The following is a 22,658-nucleotide window of genomic DNA, read 5'->3' on the forward strand; positions in this document are numbered from 1 at the left end:
AGGTGGCTTAAGCTACCTCTAGTTTAAGTACTGAGGAAGAGAGTAAGTAGCTCTCGAAATACGTATTTACTAACTATTAAAATATATTGTAGTAGGAGAAAGCTACCTAGTTTTATTTTTATTTAGAAGAACTACAAGCATCGGAACGATAACTATTTCACTTCAATTGATTGGAGAAATCGATGAAGACAAAGCCTTAGTGTCAGACGACGTCAAGGCTCCTTTTCCAAATATCCCGATCAAAGAAGCGACCGCTTTAGTAAAGGACTGGCCTCTTCAACAATATGAGGATCCACAATAGAGAGGTAAGGTAAAACAATACATGACGCTAGTTAAAATATCTATGGGAGAAAACTACTTCACTTTTAGGGGTGAGCAGCTAAAAGGAGCCCCAACAGGGAACCCCCTTTCCCCATTCATCAACGAAATATTCATGGCCAACCTGGAAGCAAAAATTAACTTCGGCAGATCGGATGCCAAAATTTTGGAATAGGTATATGAACGATATCTGCTCTGTCATGAAGAAAGATGATGTGCCCAACTTCTTCAGTAAACTGCACTCCAGAATCGAGTTTACACTGTATATGGAAAAAAAGAGCAATTACCTTACCGCTTCAAAGCAGGTCCAAGCTTTGAAGAGGAATCAAGACAAAGTAGACCTAGAAATCTTCAGAAAACCGACGGACAAAGTCATCTCCTTCAACTACATGATTCACCGGATGCTAACTCTTCCCATTTCCAGGAAGGGAGTAATGAAAAAAACGAAGCATATTTTTGAGGTTGCCAGACTGAATGGTTATTCCCACCATGCCATCAGCAGCTTGATTAGTAAAATTAAGAGCACACTCCAACGGTAAGCACTGACCAAACTGGCCCCGGATCAACATCCCTGACAAAGAATAGCTTCAAATTTCAACAAAATTTCCCTTTCGTTGAAAAGAAGACTGAGGAGACATGATTTGGGTCGCCTTCACCAGCAGGAACAACCATCTCAAAACCCTTCTGGGATCCACCAAAATCGATCAAATGGCCATGTGGGATATTCCCTGCGCTGATTGCAGGAAAGTATACATCGGACAAACCAGAAGGAACGTGGAAATACGTTTTAGGGAACACTTAGAGGAAGCAGAATTGGCAGAAAAAGGGTGCGTCGGCTATCAGATCAAAGGTAGCGGAGCTTGTCGTCCTAAGTAAACACAGGGTTTCCAGAGAGAAAGCAAGGTTGGTGAACTGCATGTGAGTGATATGAGGAAATTAGACGTAGCCGAAAGTATAGAGATTTTCAAAATACCGAAGGCTGAACTTTTGAAGGGGGATCAGGGCTCCCTCGTTTAGGTATAAGTAGAATCATTCGGAATAACGCGCCGCCAAAAATTTGTAAGCGCGATGTAAGAACAATACGGGAACTTCGTGAAAAACCGCTATATTTTCTCAAGGCGGACCAGGAGAATAACTTTGTCGGTATATCCAAAGCTAAGTATGACCAGGGTGGCCCAGCCTGTGTCCCGTTCACAAATGAGGTCGGCTCGCCATGATCGGTTCACCATTTTGTTCTATCAAAGGTCTGATCTGAATGCAGTCGCGAGGGTTTCAAATCGCTTCACTTGCCATCAACTTCGATGTGCAAACCAACCTTGGCAATTGAATTTTCGTTAACGCGAGGAGGCTTCTCTCGCAATTTTTCCACCATTGATACGACCTCTTATCGACTCCGGATATTCTCATTTCGGAGGTGATCAAGGCCTGCTGCCACTAGTTCAACGGAACACCTTCGTCTTTATTACCGCAAAACGCCATTCAGTATCTTTTATAGTCGGCCAACACTCAGAACCATAGAGCGCGTAATATGTTATGTTTGTAATATCACTTTGTAATATTCTCGTAATATTAGTTTGTAATATCACTTTTCTGAAAAGCTTATGTGCTATGATATCTCTATTGAATCGGAATAAGTTGGGTTTCTCTTGGGTATCTTCTTGTAAACACAAATTATTTTTTTTGATAATGAAATTCGGTTCTTGTTAAGTCGGCGAAATGTTTTTTTTGCCAACAGGAACCCAACAACTGGTAGCGGGTATTATCGAGTATAATTGCAACCCAGTGGAATAAATGATTGGAGCTCAGCCGACAGATTTCACGCATTATTCTAGGTTCTCCGGGTAACAGAAGTTTGCCATAAAGGATAAAAGAGCACAAAATTTGCAAAGTAAAAAAAGAATTCACCAAGACTATCCACATGACGAAGCGGCGAAAAAACAGCCTAATGTAAGAATTCAGAACCTAAAGTAAAACCTATTAATGACGCTACCAACTTCAAAAACACAAAACTAGAAGGAAAATAAAGGAATGGCCAAAATACGAGCATTAATGTCTCTCGAAGTAGTTTTGAAAACTCGGACCAGGGCATTTTCTCCACACTGGTGTCGCTGAGTAGACATTCCATTTCCTACGAGAAACGGATACTTTAATTATGAATTGAGGAACGGAGATAAGATCCGAAGAAGGCAACGAATATCCATATTACTTTTATGGTTGTTCTCGATAATAGGCATTGGAAGAACATTTAATAAGGTACAACCCGATTTAAGAGGAGCAGAGGAGGAGATGCAAAAATATTAACGATGCCGCAGCTGTGTACAGACAGGGCCAAACCTATATTCTGCGTAACTCGACGGTAAATCAACATCCTGATGAATGCCAGTATCCGACTGGGTGTTGGGACTGGATACCGGATATCAGTTGACCACATTGCCTCCTACACTGTACTGTAGTGTATTGTTACGGTCTTGAAGGAAGTGCTCTAACACAATTCAAGGCCCTGATCAGCCCTGAGTCAGGATCAACAACAATCTCATACGCACTTCAAAGGAAATTTCTGAGCGGTTGAGGGACTGATTTCGAATCCAAGGCTGTAATAAGTCCCAATGATTCTCAGTAGGATTGAGAAGTGGATATTGTAGAGATGAAAGAAGCTGACATGGACTATTTTATAACAGCCAGAACTTAATAAATATCCTCAGTTTGTTTTAGGTCGCCGTCCTGCCCATTTTCCAGACCCAATTTTGTAGCACGTTGCTTCAAATTGGCTTTAAAGATATCCGCATTTTTCGTACACATCTACTTGCCAAACACCCCCACACCATAGCGCCACCATCGCCTTGTTTGACAGTGGGTACAAGATTTTCTTTAGCGCTTTACCTATTTTTTCCAGACGAGCTTCCGTTCCTTGATCCCAAAAATACAAAATTTGTTCTTGTTGATACTATACAACGATAATTAGCTTCCTTTAAAATTTTGGAGAAAGTATCACTGCAAATAGTCTTCCGAAAGCTATCCTTAATATATCTAGCGATTTCTAAAGCCTTTTTCTTCGGTTTGTAGAACGATTTGTAGTTCTCAATCAGCCTTTTGACTTTTATTTATGGAAAATCCCTAAAAGTCTTCGTTTTCCCTGAAAACATGAAGCGCTTTAAAGAAGGCACAACAGTGGTCTTTAGGAATTTCAATTCATTGAAATAATTAGTCATGCACCCCCCGTAAACGTGAGGAGCCATAAAACACTACGATTCATTTGGTACACAAACATTTGAAAAAGTCGAGCCAGGGGTGAAAATTATATGTGTCTGGGATATAAACTATGCCGAACCCAATATTATCCCTTTTTTCATTGAAATTTGTATTGCGGACGTCCGATTCAAGTCCGGTCCGGGGAAAACCCTTCCGTTTCAACTCCTCTCGTCAGGGCTGACTATATGACGAGACTAGTAAATACTGTTCTAAACCAAGGAATCCAATGTTAAATAAAGACGAACAAGGTTTACAAAGCGCATCCCCATTAGTGAAGACCAAAACGAGATGTCATCGCAATTAACAAACAGAACCATGCTAAAAGTTTGTTTTGTAAACATCAAGCTAATGGAGAAAATACCACCATCACCCATCCGTCTTCAAAGGGAGGCCTAAAGTCATTGCACAAGATTAAAACTTTAGTCGCGATTTGACTTAAAAAATCCATATAACAACGGGAGGACTTGACCGCTTTTGAACGCAGAAATAAACGTTGTTCCATTTGCTAAACTTTTCTTTGTGATGTGTTCGTCTCCTCGTATATTGCACAACCAGGTAATAAACATCCATTTTCCATTATTCAACCACCTAAACGAAGGAGGTCACCGAGTCAACCTCAACGGAAAATAAACAACTGTTCCATCCCCGCCACTATACAATCCAACATTGCACGTACCTGTGACGAATCCTCACCGAAAACATTATCAAAATAGTAAGTTTTCGGAGGCTCATTTGCAGTTGCACCAGGTTTCAGCACAGTCACAGATCGATTGATTTTATCCACTTTTACGATGTTTTGAGTGCCACTCTCGATTTCTTGTTTGTCCATTGGACGGACCCGGACCACGACACGGACATTTTCTAGCTCGCCTTGCTCGGTATTCTCCTGAAAAATGTAAAATTTTATAACTTTGCTCTGCAGAAAAGATCCTTTTCGTCTTACAGGCATTTTTGCAAAACGTATCGAACAAGAAACCAACACCTAACGACCGTACACAGAAAAAAAAACTACGGAAGTGTCATTGAGATTATGACAGCACCAACAGTGGGATACGAAACTACGCGGGGAGTGTGTGGGATGGGATATAAGTGACATTTTCATTGTGGACACTGAGGTTTGTGTATTAGCATACGTTCCATGTGTATCACCAAAAATTGGCACCAAATCACCCTGGAGAGTAGTTCTAATTGGACTAAATGTTACAATAACTAAAATTTTAAAAATTCTCATAAATCAAGTTAAGAATACAAGTAAAACGAAAGTTTCCAAATTTGGTAAGGAATTTTAATACCAATACCTACTTAAACAAGCGAAATGTGATCACTAGACTCGATAATAAATGGAATTGGCGAAAAGAACTTCTACCGCATTAAAAAGATCAAGTGTCACCTTCTCAAATCTGTCCAACCATATAAAACGGACATTGATAAGGTTCGATATACAACTGGTAGGGTCAAGTCGTATCTACCAGCTAAACTGCCAGCTGGCTAGAAAAAATCACCGAAAAACGGTAGAGGAGATGAGCTGTATATATAAAATCACCTGCTCACATTGTCCGAAGGTGTAAGTCTGAAAAAACAAAAAGGCTGGTAGCTACTAGACTTAGGGACCATACGAAGGAGGCAGAGTTGGATTTCAAGTACTCCCTAAAACATACTAAATCTATGGTGGCTAAACATATGGTGGAATGCGGCCATAAAATAAGCGCCGATGAATTGAAAGTGTTAAAACAGGTAAGGAAAATTAACCAGCTGGACCCCTATGATAGCTTATTCATTAACAAACAGCCGGTAGACGCTATACTGAATTCAGATCTAGGCAATTGCTGTTCACCATTATTTAAAAAACCAATTAAAAACCTCTTCTTCTTTCAGGATAGACAAATAAGTCTTTAAAATGTAATTAAATATTCCTTCCTTTTCAGGATTTAGATATAAGTCTTTAAAAATTAATTTTGCCATAATTAGAATAGTATTATAGATTTATATTAGCATAAATACAGCTAATAAAACCACTTATGAGCAGACTTGTTAGCACTGATGAAGAGAACAAGTGGTTTCCGAAATATCGATATTTGCAAAATAAAACTCTAGCGAATAGGAAAAACAAGTTTTATTATTTCAAATAAATAATCGCTGGAAACACCGCGTAGTTACACTCAGATAAGAATATGTTACAAATTTCTAGTCACAAGTGGGGTCCACCAAAGTTACTTCCTGACGCTGATATAATATCTTTTTGTTATCGGTAACATTTTCCATGTTACCTTGTCCGGAGAAGGTGGACTTCAGAGGCCTATAAAATCGTTCCTTCAACACTTGGTTACGCTAATGACATCTGCTTGCTCTCTCACCGAATCGTTCTAGCCAGGCTTGGGAGAGTTGGGAGTTCCTTTGAGCGCTTCGATCCCTCACGTTTCACTTTTACAAAAATTCACGCGTTCTTTGCGGTGCGCGCGTCTTAAAAACACATGGGGATTCGCATGCACCTCAATAAAATGAACACACGCAAGCTAAACCTAGAAATAAAAATATAAAAAGACGACTCGACTGCGCGCGTTGCTGTAAATTGTCAACTCCACATGTTCAAAAACGAAAAGTTTCACATAGAAGTAGGGAAGGACACTCCGCAGAAGCTGGGACGGCAATATCTTTCAACATATAGCTGCAAACGCCCGTAGAATCAGAGACTTCTGAAAGACAATCACCTACGAGACGTTAAGGCTCTAAGGCAAACACACAAACGACCACCTCTCGTAGTATACTACCAAGGATAGGCCTGGAAACTTCACTCTACAAGCTGAGAAACTCAAACTTGATGAAGTCAAGTGCACATGGAGCTTAACCAAGAACAATCTTGAGAAACTATAGTTTCGCTATCCAACGCAACAAAACGAAGTCATTAGCCGGAACAGGGTATCTTCCAAGGATTCGAGGAACCTGCATTTAGGAAATGTAAGGCCTGAATCTAGAAAATGTTGGTCCCTATGTTGAGTGTCATTTATAATGACTTAATGCATTGTGATGGTTATAAGACCATAATGAGTTCCCGGAGACGACCGAGAAGAAAAATCTACCCCAAAAAGCAAAACAAAAAATTGCAAATTTGGAAGCTCCATCGAAGCGCTCAAAGAACCCCCTCACATCCCCTCCGTCTCGACGGAGCAATTCGATGGAGCTTAAAAATTTGCAGGCGGACCTTCACGGTCAAGTTCGTCACTTTTTTTTAGGTTTTTGGGATAGCTCTTCCCTCCGGCCACTCAGGATGGTCTTCTGATCATTGCAATCGATTATGTCATGACAAAGTTTAACTCATCCTCATAATCTTCCTATCTTCATTAATGCGCAAACCTCTGAAGGCATTGATCAATTTGCATATCTGGGAACCGTTGTTTCTGCCGACAGCGGCACCGAACTTGATGCGATTATTCACGTTATTAGCGTTTGGTCCACTAACTCTGTTTTGCCCAAAATCTCGGGTCTTCTTTCCTTGCTGTTGTATAGCAGCACGAGGAAAGTTATTGCCATACGTAGCAGATATTCGTAGCCATAGAGGCGGAAGTGGCTGCGGATAGGCCATTAAGAAGGAATAGCAATTGTAAGGTAAGTCATGGAATGGAATCTATTACGCCTGGCTTTAATGCTCACAACAGTAGAAAAGGAGTGGAAGTTGCTCCGGAAGTCCTAGAGAGGTGAAATAGAACCGACAACGGCAATGCATAGGTGTAGTTGATGCACTTTGCCCAATTTAAGAATCAATAGCAACCATGTAATAAAAACACAGGAATTTCGTTATCGTAAAGCAGGGGAACAGCAGTGGACTGCAGATAGACTGATGCGGAATACCGCTCTCTGGGGACCAACCTATCTCTCTGGGGTAGATATGTGGCTCTAGGAGCGAAGCCTTCCATCTACAAAGACCGTTAGTGGGGGATGATATGACCCTATACGGGGTGACGCTACTATTAACAAAACGCCACGGATCTAGACTAAAGAGTTGAAAAACACTTCCCCCAATCCAGGGTTTCACGCCAACCATGCCCATTAGATAGTTTGCAGTCGTGGGTAACTAACTATTTTCAAACGAAGATTCACTGATACCTGGTCGCCTCTGTGAGCTAGCTTGAACTTACCGTGCTATGAAGGGCAATGGCATGCGACCTCCTCATCTCCACACTAATGGCAATTAAATGGGTACATAAATTAAAAGCATACTAAAGAGACAAACAACAAACAAGCGGGAGCCGATAATAATAATAATAATCGTTGGCACAACAATCTATATTGGATCAGGGCCTAGAAGTGTGTTAGAGCACTTCATTCAAGACCGTAACGGTACACTACAGTGGACTGTAGGAGACAATGTGGTCAGCATTGCGCTCGCCCGAGATTATTACCCTGATTTGACTCAGGTACTCATTCACAGCTGAGTCGACTGGTATCCGACGTCAAATCACGATACAAATCCCTCTGCCACCAGCGAGATTTGAACCGCGACCTTCCGTACGACAGCCTTGTGCTCTAACCACTCAGCTATCCGGAAGCGGGAGCCGATACCTCACATAAAATAGTGTGATAGCGAGGCATATTTCCTCAATGTTGAGAACCAGGTAACTACATCCATTTAAGGGGAAGTTGGGGAACCAAGCCGTAGAGCAACTAAACGTTTGCCTACAGCAACCACCGCAACCAATTAAGCTCCTTGATCATAAGGCAGGGACCAGCAAAAGTACGTCTAAGATAAGTAAGTACATCAGACGTCATGAAGGAGGCACACATCAGTAGTGTAGGTGGCATCTGAACTATCTGAGGCCTGGGGCCGAAAAAGGTCCTTAAGAAGGCTCAACATAGACCAAGTCTAGCAAAATCTCCGAAGAAATCACAAAGGCCATAGAGGCCGAAAGGGCAGGATCGAGTGGGAAAGTGGACGTGCTGCCCACTAAGGAAAAGAAGTTAAACAATCAAGACCTGGATCTTTTAGAACTCAAGGCGGACAGCGATACACAGGTAATGGCGGAGGAGGGGGTGATACTCCAACATTGGAGAAGAGCCCCATTTAATGGAGCCAATTTACAGTTAGCAGTTACGAGGGCAATTTCTGAGGACAATATTAGAATAGTGCTACCTGAAGAACCTCGGGTAGATCAAAGGTAGATTCGTGATCTGCAAGGAGAAAGTATGAAGTTAATTTGAAATTCCTCTTGCGAAAAACCAAGAGCTTACATCATTCAAAAACGAAATTTAAAATATATATATCCTTCAGAGCCCCAGACTGGCGACTTCGTCACTAGACTGATAAAGTTTCGCGAAAGGAAGGCGCTACAACTTTTCCTCGGCTGTGATGCCAACGCCTACCATGAAATCTCGGGAAACAACGACACCATTCAAAGTGGAGAGTACCTTCTTGAATTTATCTTTAGCAAAAGAAATATATAATTTAGGGAATATGCCAGACAAGAGGTACTAGACATAACTCTAGGGAATACCCTAATGAACTGGGTGAGAGTTTGTGGGTATCAGATGAGTCATCTATGTCGGATCACAGAGTAATCGAACTCGACATTAAGAGCAACTCTGAAGTAGAAGGAGTCCCAGGAGACACCTAAGCAATAATATAGCTCATCTACAGGTGAATGAACTGGAACCGGAAACAGTGTTAGGAGGTCTCAACACAGACCCTACCAGAATAACAACAGAAAACTTTTCAACCAGGAAAAACCAACCGGAAACTGGTCGAGGTATAAAAATGCACTGACTGGCAATCAGGCAAACAAAACATAGCTGCAATAGCTGCAAGGAATCCTGGAAACAGGGAGCAAGGAACAAACCATAGAAGCATCCAGACTATACAGGGTCATAGGCGAAGATAAGGCAACATCGTGTCTGACTGAAGAGGAAAAATTGGGAATTTACCGAGAATGAACAGATCAGGACACATTCGTTTCTCAGTACTCATTTCCCGGAGTTCTATCTCCAGGGGAAAATAAAAACCTTCTCCCTAACACCTGAATAACAGGCAGGAGTAGGAGGAAGAAAAGCAAAAGAGATGGACAGGGGAACCTTTAAACAGAGGGGCCTAGAAGTCATCTTGAACATAGCCTTGAGATATATATTAAGGGCATAGAGATGAGCAAAAGTGGTCTTTATTCTGAAAGCGAGCAGAAAGGATCGTTTTTACCCTAAACGTTTGAAACCATTTTGCCTGACATCACTTATACTCATTAGAACTAACGTTTTAACGGGCAACCCCCTACATTCATGCCAACATGTTTTCCTGGCACGACAGTCAACCAAAACTCTCTTGTATCGGCTGACGAATGCGTTATGCAATGCCATAGACACAAAAAGAATTGCATGTGCCCATTAATCCAGCCAAGGTCACCATAGTACCATTAACTAAGAAACACAAGCTTGATCACCTGAAAGCCATTAAACTACATGATATGGAGAGCAGAGTGAGAGAAGCAGAGGTCAAATATTTGCGAATTACACCAGGCCAAAAACTATTCTGGAAGACGCATCACCATCATCATCATCAATGGCGCAACAACGGGTATCCGGTCTAGGCTTGCCTTAATAAGGAACTCTAGACATCTCGGTTTTACGCCAAGGTCCACCAATTTGATATCCCTAAAAGCTGTCTGGTGTCCTGACCTATTAAGCCGGATTTTATACACAACCTGACGGTCATAGTATCGCTCATAGATTTCGTCGTTATGTAGCCTGCGGAATCGTCCATCCTCATGTAGGGGACCAAACATTCTTCGGAGGATTCTTCTCTCGAGCGCGGCCAAGAGTTCGCAATTCTTCTTGCTAAGAACCCAAGTCTCCGAGGAATACTTGAGGACTGGTAAGATCATTGTCTTGTACAGTAGGAGCTTTGGCCCTATGGTGAGACGTTTCGATCGGAACAGTTTTTGTAAGCTGAAATAGGCTCTGCTCTCGAATTATTGATACCAAGGAACAATTCGGCAAGAAATTTGAAACACGACGGAGTAACTGGGCGAACTAGGAGAGCGTGGCTGTGACCTGAGGCTTATACTAGCAACTGATCATCCAATTTACTGACGGGACTAGTGAGAGAAGCAGGGAAGACACTGCCATTCGGACTGGAACTCCTCTGTGGATTCAGAAAGGGGTTTATGGCTATGACACTAAGAAATAAAAAAGAACGGTTACAGGAATTATAATGGACGAACTTATCAGGAATGGAATAGTCCAGAGTGCTCTTGAGGGTAAAAACCCAAACGCCAGCAGGATTGTTTAAACTTCACCAAGAGCCTTAGGAACATAATGGGAACACTCACTGGTTACTGCAGGCTAAATGATCACCTGGGAAAACTAGGGATACCTACGGACAATGAGGACAGTGGCAAACCTCCATACATGTCCTGGTACAGTGTTTGGCACTTGTGCAAATTAGGCTAAGACACCTGGGGGGATACATAATACCAGATGCTAGGCGGAAACAAGTAGAAGTAGAGAACATTTTAAAGTTCCTGTAGAGCATAGGTATTCTATAACCATTAAAGGGGACAGTAGTTCTTCTAGGATCCCGTCCAACCTTCCTTGATGCTATTATTATTATTTTTACCGCGAGTAAATAAGTTGAAAAGTGATACATAAAGAATTGGCTAGATATCACACTAGGCGATTATAACCTCGAGCAGATGGGCTAGTTTGCCTTCCTATTGGATCCCCTCACAGAAGGCCTCCCCAGTATGTAGTCAAAAAAGGTCCTCAGAAAAGCAAATTAGGTATCTACATGGTACTAATATCTCTTTCGACTACTATAAGCATGAAAAACAAGGAAGTTAACGCCAAAAAATATTTAAAACAATCAAGAGCAAAGAGGTATGATAAACTCAATTAAACCAGTAACTGTATCAATTGTTTGAAGATCTCCCAGGGTCTACTTTGATCTAATTCCACGAAGTACTATTCAATGGACCAGTCAGCTAGAGCAAATATACGAAGGTCTGAAATCTGATCAGAATCCCGCAACGAACATTTGAAGGCAGCGCATAGGAAGCTGATGGCAAAACCTCAGAAAAGATTGGAGGACTCAATCGATACAGTTGGCTTCTTACGTTTTCAAGTTAGGGAATGCGGTTGTTATATCAAGACAGCAACAAGAAATGTTTCCGGGTGGCCAAGGGTCATTAATGAGCTACATCCTCATTGCATCATCATCCAAGATTCGCCGGAGAGCAGCTCGCCGCTCTTCTAAAAGACTTACATCTTATTCCTTTAGAAATCGCCAATAAATAAAAGAACATCTTTCACTTCACAAATACATCATTTTCTACACTTCCAAAACTATACAAATAATAATTAAATCAGTAATATTTCGCACAAATTTCATCTACAGTAGGCAACCGCATAGAATCAGCTAGTGGGCGGTTCCTACCCTTCAATACTTCCATTAATAAATTATGTAAACTGGTGAAACAAAGAAGACCAGCAGTGCCAATTTCCAAGTCGATATTACGAAAACGGCATGGATTGCATGTGCAACCGTCATAAAGAAGGTAAATATCCTTGCTCCTGAATACCACGTAATTTCCCCAAGGAGTCATTGTCAGAACCCGATCAGCTACTTGTAATGCAGTCCGTATCAATTGACAGAGGCTTTGGTATGATCCTGATTCCGACCCAACAACTGCCAGGTTATGAGGTATATGGGTGTAACCCGGATAGCTATTTGGTATGCATCCGGTTCCTTGTGGAAATTTGCACTTCGATTCGTGGCTGGGTATGCTTAGTCCTTCCGAAATAATACTACGGGTTTCACTGCTGGTTTCCGATTTCTCACTTCTCTTGTTTTTATCTTCTCCTTCACTGGGCCTTTTTTGTTTGTCCATAGCTTTGTCCTTTCCCTTATCCTTGCCTTTCTTTTTACTTTCATCTCCTCTTTTATCTTTACCCTTGGCTTTACCTTTTCCCGTATCTTCGCCTTTATTTTTACCTTTGCCTTTTTCCTTTTCTTTGCCCTTGCCTTTATGTTTCTTTTTACCTCCATCTTCTCCACTTTTGCCTTCGCCAGCAGAACTTGCGGCCGTACTCTTTCCTGACTTTTTATCTTTATTTTCATCCTTTCCTTTTTTCTTGTCAGCATCTTTTTTCTCACTCTTATCTTTTTCCTTATCCTTGTCGGTCTTTTTGTCCTTATCTTTACCTTTGTTCTTATCTTTACCTTTGCTTTCCCCCTTGCCCAGCTTTTTATCTTTATCACCTTCATCATCTTTATCCTTTCTGGATTTTTTACTTTTACCCTTACCACCCTTATTTTTACTTTTTCCCGATTTTTGGTCGTCATCGGAAGAACTACAAGGACCTCCATCGCAATCATCTTCGCCCTTTCGTTTTCCCTTCTTTTTATCTTGCTTTTTATTTTTTCCTTTATGACCGCCCTTCCCCTTCGCTCTCACATCCTCATCTTCATCAGAAGTGTCGCTGGGTTTGGTCGACTTTTTTCCCCTATCCCTCTTCTTCCCAGGCTTTTTATTTTTTCCTTTATTGATGCCCTTTTTTTCCGCTCTCATATCCTCATCCTCATCAGAAGTGTCGCTGGCCTTGGTTACTCTTTTTCCTTTAGCCCTCTTCATCCCAGGTTTCCTGCCTTTTGGTTTTTTCTTCGGTGTATCTTCTCCTTCGCTTTCTTCAGATTCATCTTCTTTCTCTTCTTCCTCTTCTTGCTCTTCCTCCTCCATCTCCTCTCCCTCCTCTTCACCCTCTCTGAAATCTTCATCCTCGGATGTTAGTGAAGACTCACTCAATATGACTTTTTCAGTCTCTGGAGGATTCTGCGTTTCAGAAATAGGAGGAGCATCCAGGTCGCAGTAGCCAATATCAAATTCATCAACAGCACATTCAAAAGCCTGTTCACATCGGATATCATAAATCGATTCATTCAAGGACTCTGTTTCTTGAACGTCCATAGTGTACTGGTCATTCACACAGGAACCCGCTGTGTCTTCAGGCAAAGACTGAAAATTCACTTTCTTTAGGTCTAAGATTTTCACTACGTGTATAAAAAATTTGCACGGCAAGGATATGTCGATAATATTTTGGGTAAAGACACAGCATAATTGTTTCAAATTGTTAAACATGTGAAGTGTCGCGTTCTTCCTTTCCCCATATTTGGTTGCCAATAGGATGTTCCGTGGATAAGGGTCAAATAAGTAATAAAAGTCGTGGCGCTTCCATATGGCATATCCTCTGCGATCCACTTGTATTAGGAGATTCGAACAATTACGGTTCTCGAAAAAGTTCCTGATAGCTCCAGTAATCTCACAGGCTTCATAGTCCGGCATGTTAATCCAATTGCCGCAAACCGCTATAGGGAAAATGACTATATTGGCAAGGAACTGGCCCAACGAAACTTTTCGGGGAATGTCTGCGATCCCTAAACACATCTCAGCATTGAATTGTGTCCATTCTTTATAGCATTGGTCACCTTTGAATAGTATCTTGTCTACGATTGACGCATCCCATGTACATGGAGGATCAATTTTGGAATATATAATCGATATCAACCCCATTGCTACTGCCTGCTTAAAACGGCTTTCCTTGAAACAACTCGTCGCAATGTGATAGCTTCCTTGCAGTATGGCGTGGTTTTCTGATACCATTTCAAAATCTGGCTTCCTGTCCGATCCTCGGCGAACCAGTGGTTGTTCACAACAGGGTGTAAGCCGCGTCATCCTTATTTCGTATAAAGTATATATTGATTCTGATCCGATCCTCGACATATGGGTTAACAATGCGTCGATTCCATCAATGTTGCAAACACACATCAAAGCCACACTTCCATTTACAGGATCACGGAAGCAATTCGGTCCTCTCCCGTAGCAATCAAAAAGAAAATAGGCAGGACGTTTCCTCCAGATGAGGTAGAATTGGTCATCAACGCGGAGTAAGCAGTACCTATATTTGCGCATGAACATACAAAGTCCGACTTTGAGGCTGTAAACCCTAGGATTAGGTGCCTTCATCGTTCCCACAATTATAGGTAGAGAAACTCCAATTTCCATTGCATTCCCACAAAAATTAAAGGACCTAGGAACCTGCTCGACTTCTAGCAAGTCTTCGCTATGTTCTTTTAACAGGTTTTGAACATGATTTCTTCCCTCTTGTAGGACCCGGTTTAAAAAGTGACTATTCCACTCTTCCTCTGGATCAATGTATATTCCCCCGAATGCAATCAAAGCGGTTGCATAGCCTTGAACCGCTAAAGCCTTCGCATTTGCATAAGATGTTCCCTCAATTTGTGACCCAGTTTCAACAGGCAAAAAATCGTATATATTGAATGTGCCGAAAGACCGCCCGATAGGATGACTGAGAGGTGGCTTCACATCTGGCTTGGGAACTTTTCCTTTCGTTGACTTACATCCTATGGAATAGATAAAAACGGAGCTTTTTATTTATAATTTCTAGTCATAGTTTGAAAATCTAAAATCGGAAAGGGAAATCTAACTTAAGGCCCCGAGTCTAGTGAAAATGGTGGAAATTCAATCACATTTTAGACGAATTCATACTAAATGAACCTGCTGACTAAGCACGTTTAAAGAAGTGATTCAGGGATAACACCCCTCTCAGTCGCACACTACCTTATTACCTTGCTGACCCCCATCCCGACCGCATTACCAGGTAAATCAACTCCCTAACCCTACATGAGAATAACAGGACCAATTGCGTATTCGCAAGGCAAAATATCACACCCGAATATGTCTCGGAAGGAGGCATGGGGAAAGAGGTAACTATGCCATCAGAGCGGACGCACAGCGAGGAGAACTTCACCGTCCAGTAGATGATAGAGCCCAAAACGGAGAGTAAATACGTTCGGTTGAAATCCCAGCTCCCCCATCGTAGAAATCAGGTTAAGAACAGCGATCTCAAAAGGCCTGGCCGCAATCGAGGAAAATAGAATATTTCCATGGCCCCCGGGTCGAAAAAATGCGAAGAGAGCGTGGTTGAAATCGAGGAAATTGAAACTGTCGGCGACCCCCGGGGGTCGTAAAAATCGGCAAAAATGCAAGGATGTCTGATCGTTGTTGGCGATGCCTCGTTCGAACAGGGAGGCGTCCCAGATTCAGAAAATTCAAGAATTTTCACTCTGCGACTCCGGGGACTCGAGATACCGAGGAAAATCTACGGCCAGGAAAGTTGGTCGAAAACGAGGATGGTTGAAAATTTCCACGACCCCCGGGTCGTAAAAATTGGCAAAAATGCAAAATCGTCGGATTGCTGTGGGCGATACCTCGTTCGAACGGGGAGGCGACCCAGATTCAGGAAATCCAAGAATTTTAACGCTACGACCACAGAAACGCCAGATATCGCAGAAAATCGACGGTCGGAGGGGCTGGCCGAAATCGAGGAAAATTGAAAATCTCCACGACCCCCGGGTCGTAAAAATTCGCAAAAATGCAAAATCGTCGGATTGCTGATGGCGATACCTCGTTCGAACGGGGAGGCGACCCAGATTCAGGAAATCCAAGAATTTTAACGCTACGACCACAGAAACGCCAGATATCGCCGAAAATCGACGGTCGGAGGGCCTGGCCGAAATCGAGGAAAATTGAAAATCTCCACGACCCCCGGGTCGTAAAAATTCGCAAAAATGCAAAATCGTCGGATTGCTGATGGCGATACCTCGTTCGAACGGGGAGGCGACCCAGATTCAGGAAATCCAAGAATTTTAACGCTACGACCACAGAAACGCCAGATATCGCAGAAAATCGACGGTCGGAGGGCCTGGCCGAAATCGGGGAAAATTGAAAATCTCCACGACCCCCGGGTCGTAAAAATTCGCAAAAATGCAAAATCGTCGGATTGCTGATGGCGATACCTCGTTCGAACGGGGAGGCGACCCAGATTCAGGAAATCCAAGAATTTTAACGCTACGACCACAGAAACGCCAGATATCGCAGAAAATCGACGGTCGGAGGGGCTGGCCGAAATCGAGGAAAATTGAAAATCTCCACGACCGCTGGGTCGTAAAAATTCGCAAAAATGCAAAATCGTCGGATTGCTGATGGCGATACCTCGTTCGAACGGGGAGGCGACCCAGATTCAGGAAATCCAAGAATTTTAACGCGACGACCACAGAAACGCCAGATATCGCAGAAAATCGACGGTCGGAGGGGCTGGCCGAAATCGAGGAAAATTGAAAATTTCCACGACCCCCGGGTCGTAAAAATTCGCAAAAATGCAAAACCGTCGGATTGCTGTGGGCGATACCTCGTTCGAACGGGGAGGCGACCCAGATTCAGGAAATCCAAGAATTTTAACGCTACGACCACAGAAACGCCAGATATCGCAGAAAATCGACGGTCGGAGGGGCTGGCCGAAATCGAGGAAAATTGAAAATTTCCACGACCGCTGGGTCGTAAAAATTCGCAAAAATGCAAAATCGTCGGATTGCTGATCGCGATACCTCGTTCGAACGGGGAGGCGACCCAGATTCAGGAAATCCAAGAATTTTAACGCTACGACCACAGAAACGCCAGATATCGCAGAAAATCGACGGTCGGAGGGGCTGGCCGAAATCGAGGAAAATTGAAAATCTCCACGACCCCCGGGTCGTAAAAATTCGCAAAAATGCAAAATCGTCGGATTGCTGTGGGCGATACCTCGTTCGAACGGGGAGGCGACCCAGATTCAGGAAATCCAAGAATTTTAACGCTACGACCACAGAAACGCCAGATATCGCAGAAAATCGACGGTCGGAGGGCCTGGCCGAAATCGAGGAAAATTGAAAATTTCCACGACCCCCGGGTCGTAAAAATTCGCAAAAATGCAAAAACCTCGGATTGCTGTGGGCGATACCTCGTTCGAACGGGGAGGCGACCCAGATTCAGGAAATGCAAGAATCTTCACTCTACGACTCCAGGGACGCGAGATATCGAGGAAAATCGGCGGCATGAGGGCCTAGTCGAAAACGAGGAAAATTGAAAATTTCCACGACCCCCGGGTCGTAAAAATGGGCAAAGATACAAAATTGTCGGATTGCGGCGGGCGATGCCTCGTTCGAAAGGAGAGGCGACCCAGACTCAGAAAATGCAAGAATTTTCACTCTACGACTCCGGGGACGCGAGATGTTGGGCAAAATCGGCGGCCTGAGGGCCTGGTCGAAAACGAGAAAAATTAAACATTTCCACGACCCCCGGGTGATAAAAATGGACAAAAATGCAAAATCGTCGGATTGCCGCGGGCGATGCCATGACCGTCAGGTTGTGGATACAATTCGGCAATAGGTTACGGTGGGCGGGTCACTTAATCCGTATGGATGAGGATGATCCCACCCGGAAAGTCTATAAGGGCAATATGTATGGTAGAAAAAGAATACGAGGCAGACCCTGCCTAAGATGGAGCGAGGGCGTAGGTCCAGACAGCTTTTAGGGATACCGAATTGGTGGACCTCGGCGCAAAACCGGGATGTCTGGAGTTCCTTATTAAGGCAGGCCTAGAGTGGATACCAATTGTTGCGTTGTTGACGATGATGATGATGATGATGCCTCGTTCGAACGAGGAGAGGATCCAGATTCAGAAAATGCAAGAATTTTCACTCTGACTTCGGGAACGCGAAATATGGAGGAGAATCCACGACTGGAGGGTCTGAATTAAATCGAGGCAGAACTCAGCCCATATTTCTCTGTTGAATAAAAAGGATAGGCCGACTTCGTAGCATCAGATGCAGTATTTCAATCAACTGTGAACGTTTCATTAAATAGAGTTGTTGATAAAATTCCATATTGAATTATAACTGGTTTTGTCTAGTGCTGGGGCTGAAATCCTATTTCGTTGATGGACGTTCCTCGTATGTTTGTGAATGCCATTCGTTTTTGTAATCGATGGACTAATAATCTTCATTTCCCGATACCGGTAGCTGTGTTAAGTTTCCCCTTTCCCCTCCTTATATTAGCCTAACCATCCCTTTCCTAAAAGTATGGTAAGACAAGTTCGTTAGTTACTTACGCCAACGGCGGGATTCGACTAGTTTCGCACCAACAAATACTAAAGAATTGGGAACAGCTGCACATTCTACAGCGGCATCTTTCATCTTTTCATCTTCCTGACACCTGAAAAAGATTGAAATTAGAATTGCGAGAAATCTTTTCTTTTACTTGATACCTATTAGTCTCCTTAGTCTCCTCAGTTATGAGAGGTCCGGTTTGCTCTTTTGGACAACAACAACATGCTTCGTTACACACGCAACATACCCCCATGGAAATGAATAAAAACTTTAAAATTTACAACATCAAAATAAATACCGCTTCAAATAACTTTGTTTCTAAAAATGTCAAAATAGATTAGGTAAATAGATTGGATATTTGGGCCGATAACTTCTCATGGCAGTAACCATATGGCTTTCCGCACGGCCTAAACTACTTCAAATTTAGTTTGCTTTTCATCAGAATCAAAATCTTGAATCTTTCTAACATTATACGTAACATCCTTCGCGTATCCGACCAAATACGATTCATCAGGCATCTGGAGTCGTAGAAGAGTATTGTATAAGGCGTTCCAAAAGTCCAGACCAAAGATAGATCCCTGAGTCATCCCCGATGTGACCTGTCCTTCGCAGGTCTCGTAGAATAGGGCACGATCCTTTAAATATTCCTCAATATCCGCAATGAGTAGCCTTGAGTATGGAAACGATTTCCCAGTACCTCAAGCATGTGACACCACATCGCAGAATTGAGGGCGTTTCTTACGTCTAGGGTTATAAGGGACGCTAGTCGCAGACAGTGGCGACTCTGTGTCTCTGCCAGTTTTACGACATAGACCACCTCCTCAATGCCATCAATTGTGGATCGTCCCGCTCTAAAACCATATTGTGTTGGTGAGTAGTCTCCCACAGCACGTAATGCGTTAGTCAGTCTTGGCTTCAAGAACTTCTCAGGCAGCTTCCCCGCAGTGTCTAACATATAGAGTGGACGATACGCCGACGCTTATCAGCACAAGTCTCGCAACCTTCCAGCGGGAGGGAAAAACACCAACTGTCAAATATGCGTTGAATGCGCCGAGTAGCCAGTTCGGCTTGTATTTACATACGAGTTACAACACTTCGCTTGGACTACTATCCGGTCCGGGTGCTTTTTTGTTCTTCATGGTCAGGACCTCCTCCTCTAGTTCATTTGCAGTGAAAAGTGGGCATTCCTCAGTACTCATTTCTTCATTGATGGTGTCAGTTCAGATGGGGTAGACAGAAAAAAGGGCCTGCACGACTTCTTCCATCTTCGCTGCTTCCGTAGAAGAGGGTGTCCAATGGACACCAAGTTTTTCGGTAACCAGCTCATATCCTTCTTTCTCTATTACTGTTGTTCCTTCTGCCTGGTGATTTCGTAGCGGAGTTCCTTTTTCTTCTCTTATATTCTGTGGGCCTAAAAGTCACATCGTCTTGATCTCTTGTGCGCTGAGCAATTCACCAAAGTCTGAAGCAGCGCCTTCGCCTTCAATTCAGGAATCGCTTTCACCAACGGGAGGAGAGAGGAGGAAGGGTGTTGTTAGTTCAGGGAACCTCTTGCCATCCGGTGCCTCCGCCGGTCGAGTTCAATCTTCTTCGCAATAGGAAGAGCCCGAACATAATGCGCGACACGACTCCAGTTGCCAGCGCTCTTCAGCACCTCTCTGACAATGTCTGGAGAGAGCTCCCCCGTGCCTGCATAAAGCTCCTGACGAAAACCGTCCCACCTTTGGCAAGGTGTGTTCAGCGTCGTCTGCCACTCCATTGCAGAACACACAATCAGGAGATCGCGCTTTCCCAATTCTGTGAAAGTAAGACTGAAAACCTCTGTGCCTGCGAAGAAGTTGGGTAAGGAATTAATCAGTCTCACCGTGCGTTCGGTTCAGCCATGGGTCTGAATTGTCGATGAGGTGCGTGGTCCATCGGTCCCTTGGCTCATTTTACCAAGAGATATGCCAACCACCTAGCAACCACCCCTCTTAGGTTTCCTCTCTTACGGCCGTAGATATTTTGGCAGCGAGGAAAACGGAGATCAGTGCCGCAATCACCATCACAGCCGGTTCTGAGACAATGCGATAAGCAGACGCCACTCGCAAAGCTCCCTATCTCTGCACTTGAGCAAGGCGCTTACGATGCACCTACTTGTCAAGGGTATCAGCCCATACCTCCGCCCCATAGAGCAGAACCGACTGCGCCGCTCCCATAAAGAGACACCTCCTAGTAGATATAGGGCCCCCAACATTCGCAACATTCGAGCATTAAACTAAGGTATTTCACTTTAAGGACGAAGGTTCGAAATTCTCTTTTTGGTTAAGATGACTACTTCGGGTTTTTCCAGCGCAAGGCTGAAACCATGAGCAGTCATCCATCCGCTTACCCGTCACATCAATATGCCAAGTCTGCTTTGCGCCTTTTCAACAGTACTTCCGGCAACAAGTGCCGCAACGTCGTCTACATAATCGACCAGGCGCGACTCTTCGGACATATCGAGTCTCAGCAGACTATCGTAGAGAGATACCTGTGCTACTCCCGACGTGATTTCCATCCTCCTCTGGCCTTCCAGCGTCTCATAGAGCAGGGAGTGGTCTTTCAGATAACCCCTCAATGTCCGCAAGATATAGCCTGCCACCAGGGAAATGAATTTTCTAATGTGCCTAGCATAGGGGTATCTGTCCATCTTACGGAATTGAAGGCGTTTCTTACATCAAACGTTATGAGGAGCACTGTCTGTCAAGATCGGCGGCTGTGTGCTTCGGCTCCATGAACCGCATCCACGACGTTCATAACAGCATCCACTGTGGATCTCCCTCTTTTGAACGCGAAATGCCTTGGGAATAAGTCCTCGACAGTGCGGATCACTTCAGCGCGCATCTCGGGCATTTTCCCGGCCATGTCAAAAATACACAGCAGTCGGTATACAGACGCATCTCCGGGTCTTCTTTTCCCTTCCTGATGCACGAGTCTGGCCACCTTCCAGCGACAAGGAAAAATGCCCTCCTTCACGCAAGCGTTGAACGCCCCAGCCCCAGCAGCAAGTCTGGCCAAGTTTGTAAACTTCCACCGCGATGCCATCAGGACCTAGCACCTTCTTGTTTTTCACAGGGAGAACCGCTTCTTTGAGTTCTCTCATTGTGAAGAGGGGGCAATCCTCGACCCTTTCCGCGCTTTTAACATCAACCTGTATAGGATGTCTGAGGAATAATGCCCGTCCAATGCGGTCCATTTGGTCGGTATTTAGTATTCAGTGCTTCCGTACAGCCCCGATGACAGATGACAAGCTTATAACCAAGCCCCCACGAATCTTCATTCACTTCGTTGACTAGGTTCTACCAGCCGCGAGCTTTGTTTTTATTTATCACGCTGCGGAGTCTCCTTTTTGTTGATCTATACTGTGCCTTTATGGCGCATACCTCCTCGTTGGCGTGTAAACGTTGTTCCAAACGGCGGTGCCCATGACACTCCCTTCAATTTTTGCCGTCTACTAGTACGTAGAAGGCTTGGCACGGCTGGGGTCCCTCCGGGGCAAGGAAACCTCGCACGCTGCCGTTATCAGGTTCATCACTGAATTTACGACGGTGTCAGTTGCGACACCCCCCACCCCCGGAGCGCCCTCCAGACGGCTTTGCCTGCTTCAACAGCTTCGAGGAACTTCCCGACCCTCGCGACATTCCCCACGGGGGAGCATCAAGTTGGTGCACGCCGGGAAGCAGCGTCAACCACTTCGAACAAGATGTACTGGTGATTACTTGCTAAGAAGTCTTCCAGGACTCGCCACCCGTCCACCGATGGTGCCAGAGATTCCTACGCAAAACTGATGTCAGTGATGTTTCCTTTACAACCTGGGCACCGAAACGTCGGCGTGGATACGGTGTTTAAAACTACCAGCTCGGTTCTCACCGCCATTTCTGGAATTCATTTCCCTCTGGAATCCGGTTGAGGCATCCCCATTCGAACCTAGATGACAGCGGTATTGCTCGCTGATTAGCGCTAGATCAGCATTTACCTCCGCAGCGAACTGCGATAGTTGAGGCGTGGTGAGCTATACCTCCTTTCATGTAATGCCATTGCATGCAAAGAAATGACTAGATGGGTATGACGTAGGTTGTTGCCACAGAAGCAA

At 43.9% G+C, this 22,658-nt stretch overlaps 2 protein-coding genes across 2 annotated transcripts in view; both read right to left on the reverse strand.

The window, feature by feature from the left end:
- LOC119648687 (kinesin-like protein KIF3A) overlaps window positions 1-4,617 on the reverse strand; it is a 45,872-nt gene extending 41,255 nt beyond the window's left edge. The window contains exons 1-2 of the mRNA XM_038050485.1: window positions 4,511-4,617; window positions 4,244-4,453 (exon numbers count right to left, since the gene is read on the reverse strand). Coding sequence (XP_037906413.1) covers window positions 4,244-4,453; window positions 4,511-4,516 — 216 coding nt within the window. The 5' untranslated portion in view covers window positions 4,517-4,617. The remainder of the gene's footprint in view (window positions 1-4,243; window positions 4,454-4,510) is intronic.
- Window positions 4,618-11,906: 7,289 nt separating this feature from the next.
- Window positions 11,907-19,743, reverse strand: LOC119647632. Its single transcript, XM_038048689.1, has 3 exons — window positions 19,634-19,743; window positions 18,547-18,650; window positions 11,907-14,962 (listed from the first exon to the last, which is right to left on the reverse strand). Exons 1-3 carry the CDS (start codon window positions 19,741-19,743, stop codon window positions 11,907-11,909), a joined length of 3,270 nt encoding a protein of 1,089 aa, XP_037904617.1.
- Between the last annotated feature and the right edge of the window lie 2,915 nt (window positions 19,744-22,658).

The sequence above is a fragment of the Hermetia illucens genome, chromosome 2 (genome assembly GCF_905115235.1).
Source record: "Hermetia illucens chromosome 2, iHerIll2.2.curated.20191125, whole genome shotgun sequence".
Classification (NCBI taxonomy): domain Eukaryota; kingdom Metazoa; phylum Arthropoda; class Insecta; order Diptera; family Stratiomyidae; genus Hermetia; species Hermetia illucens.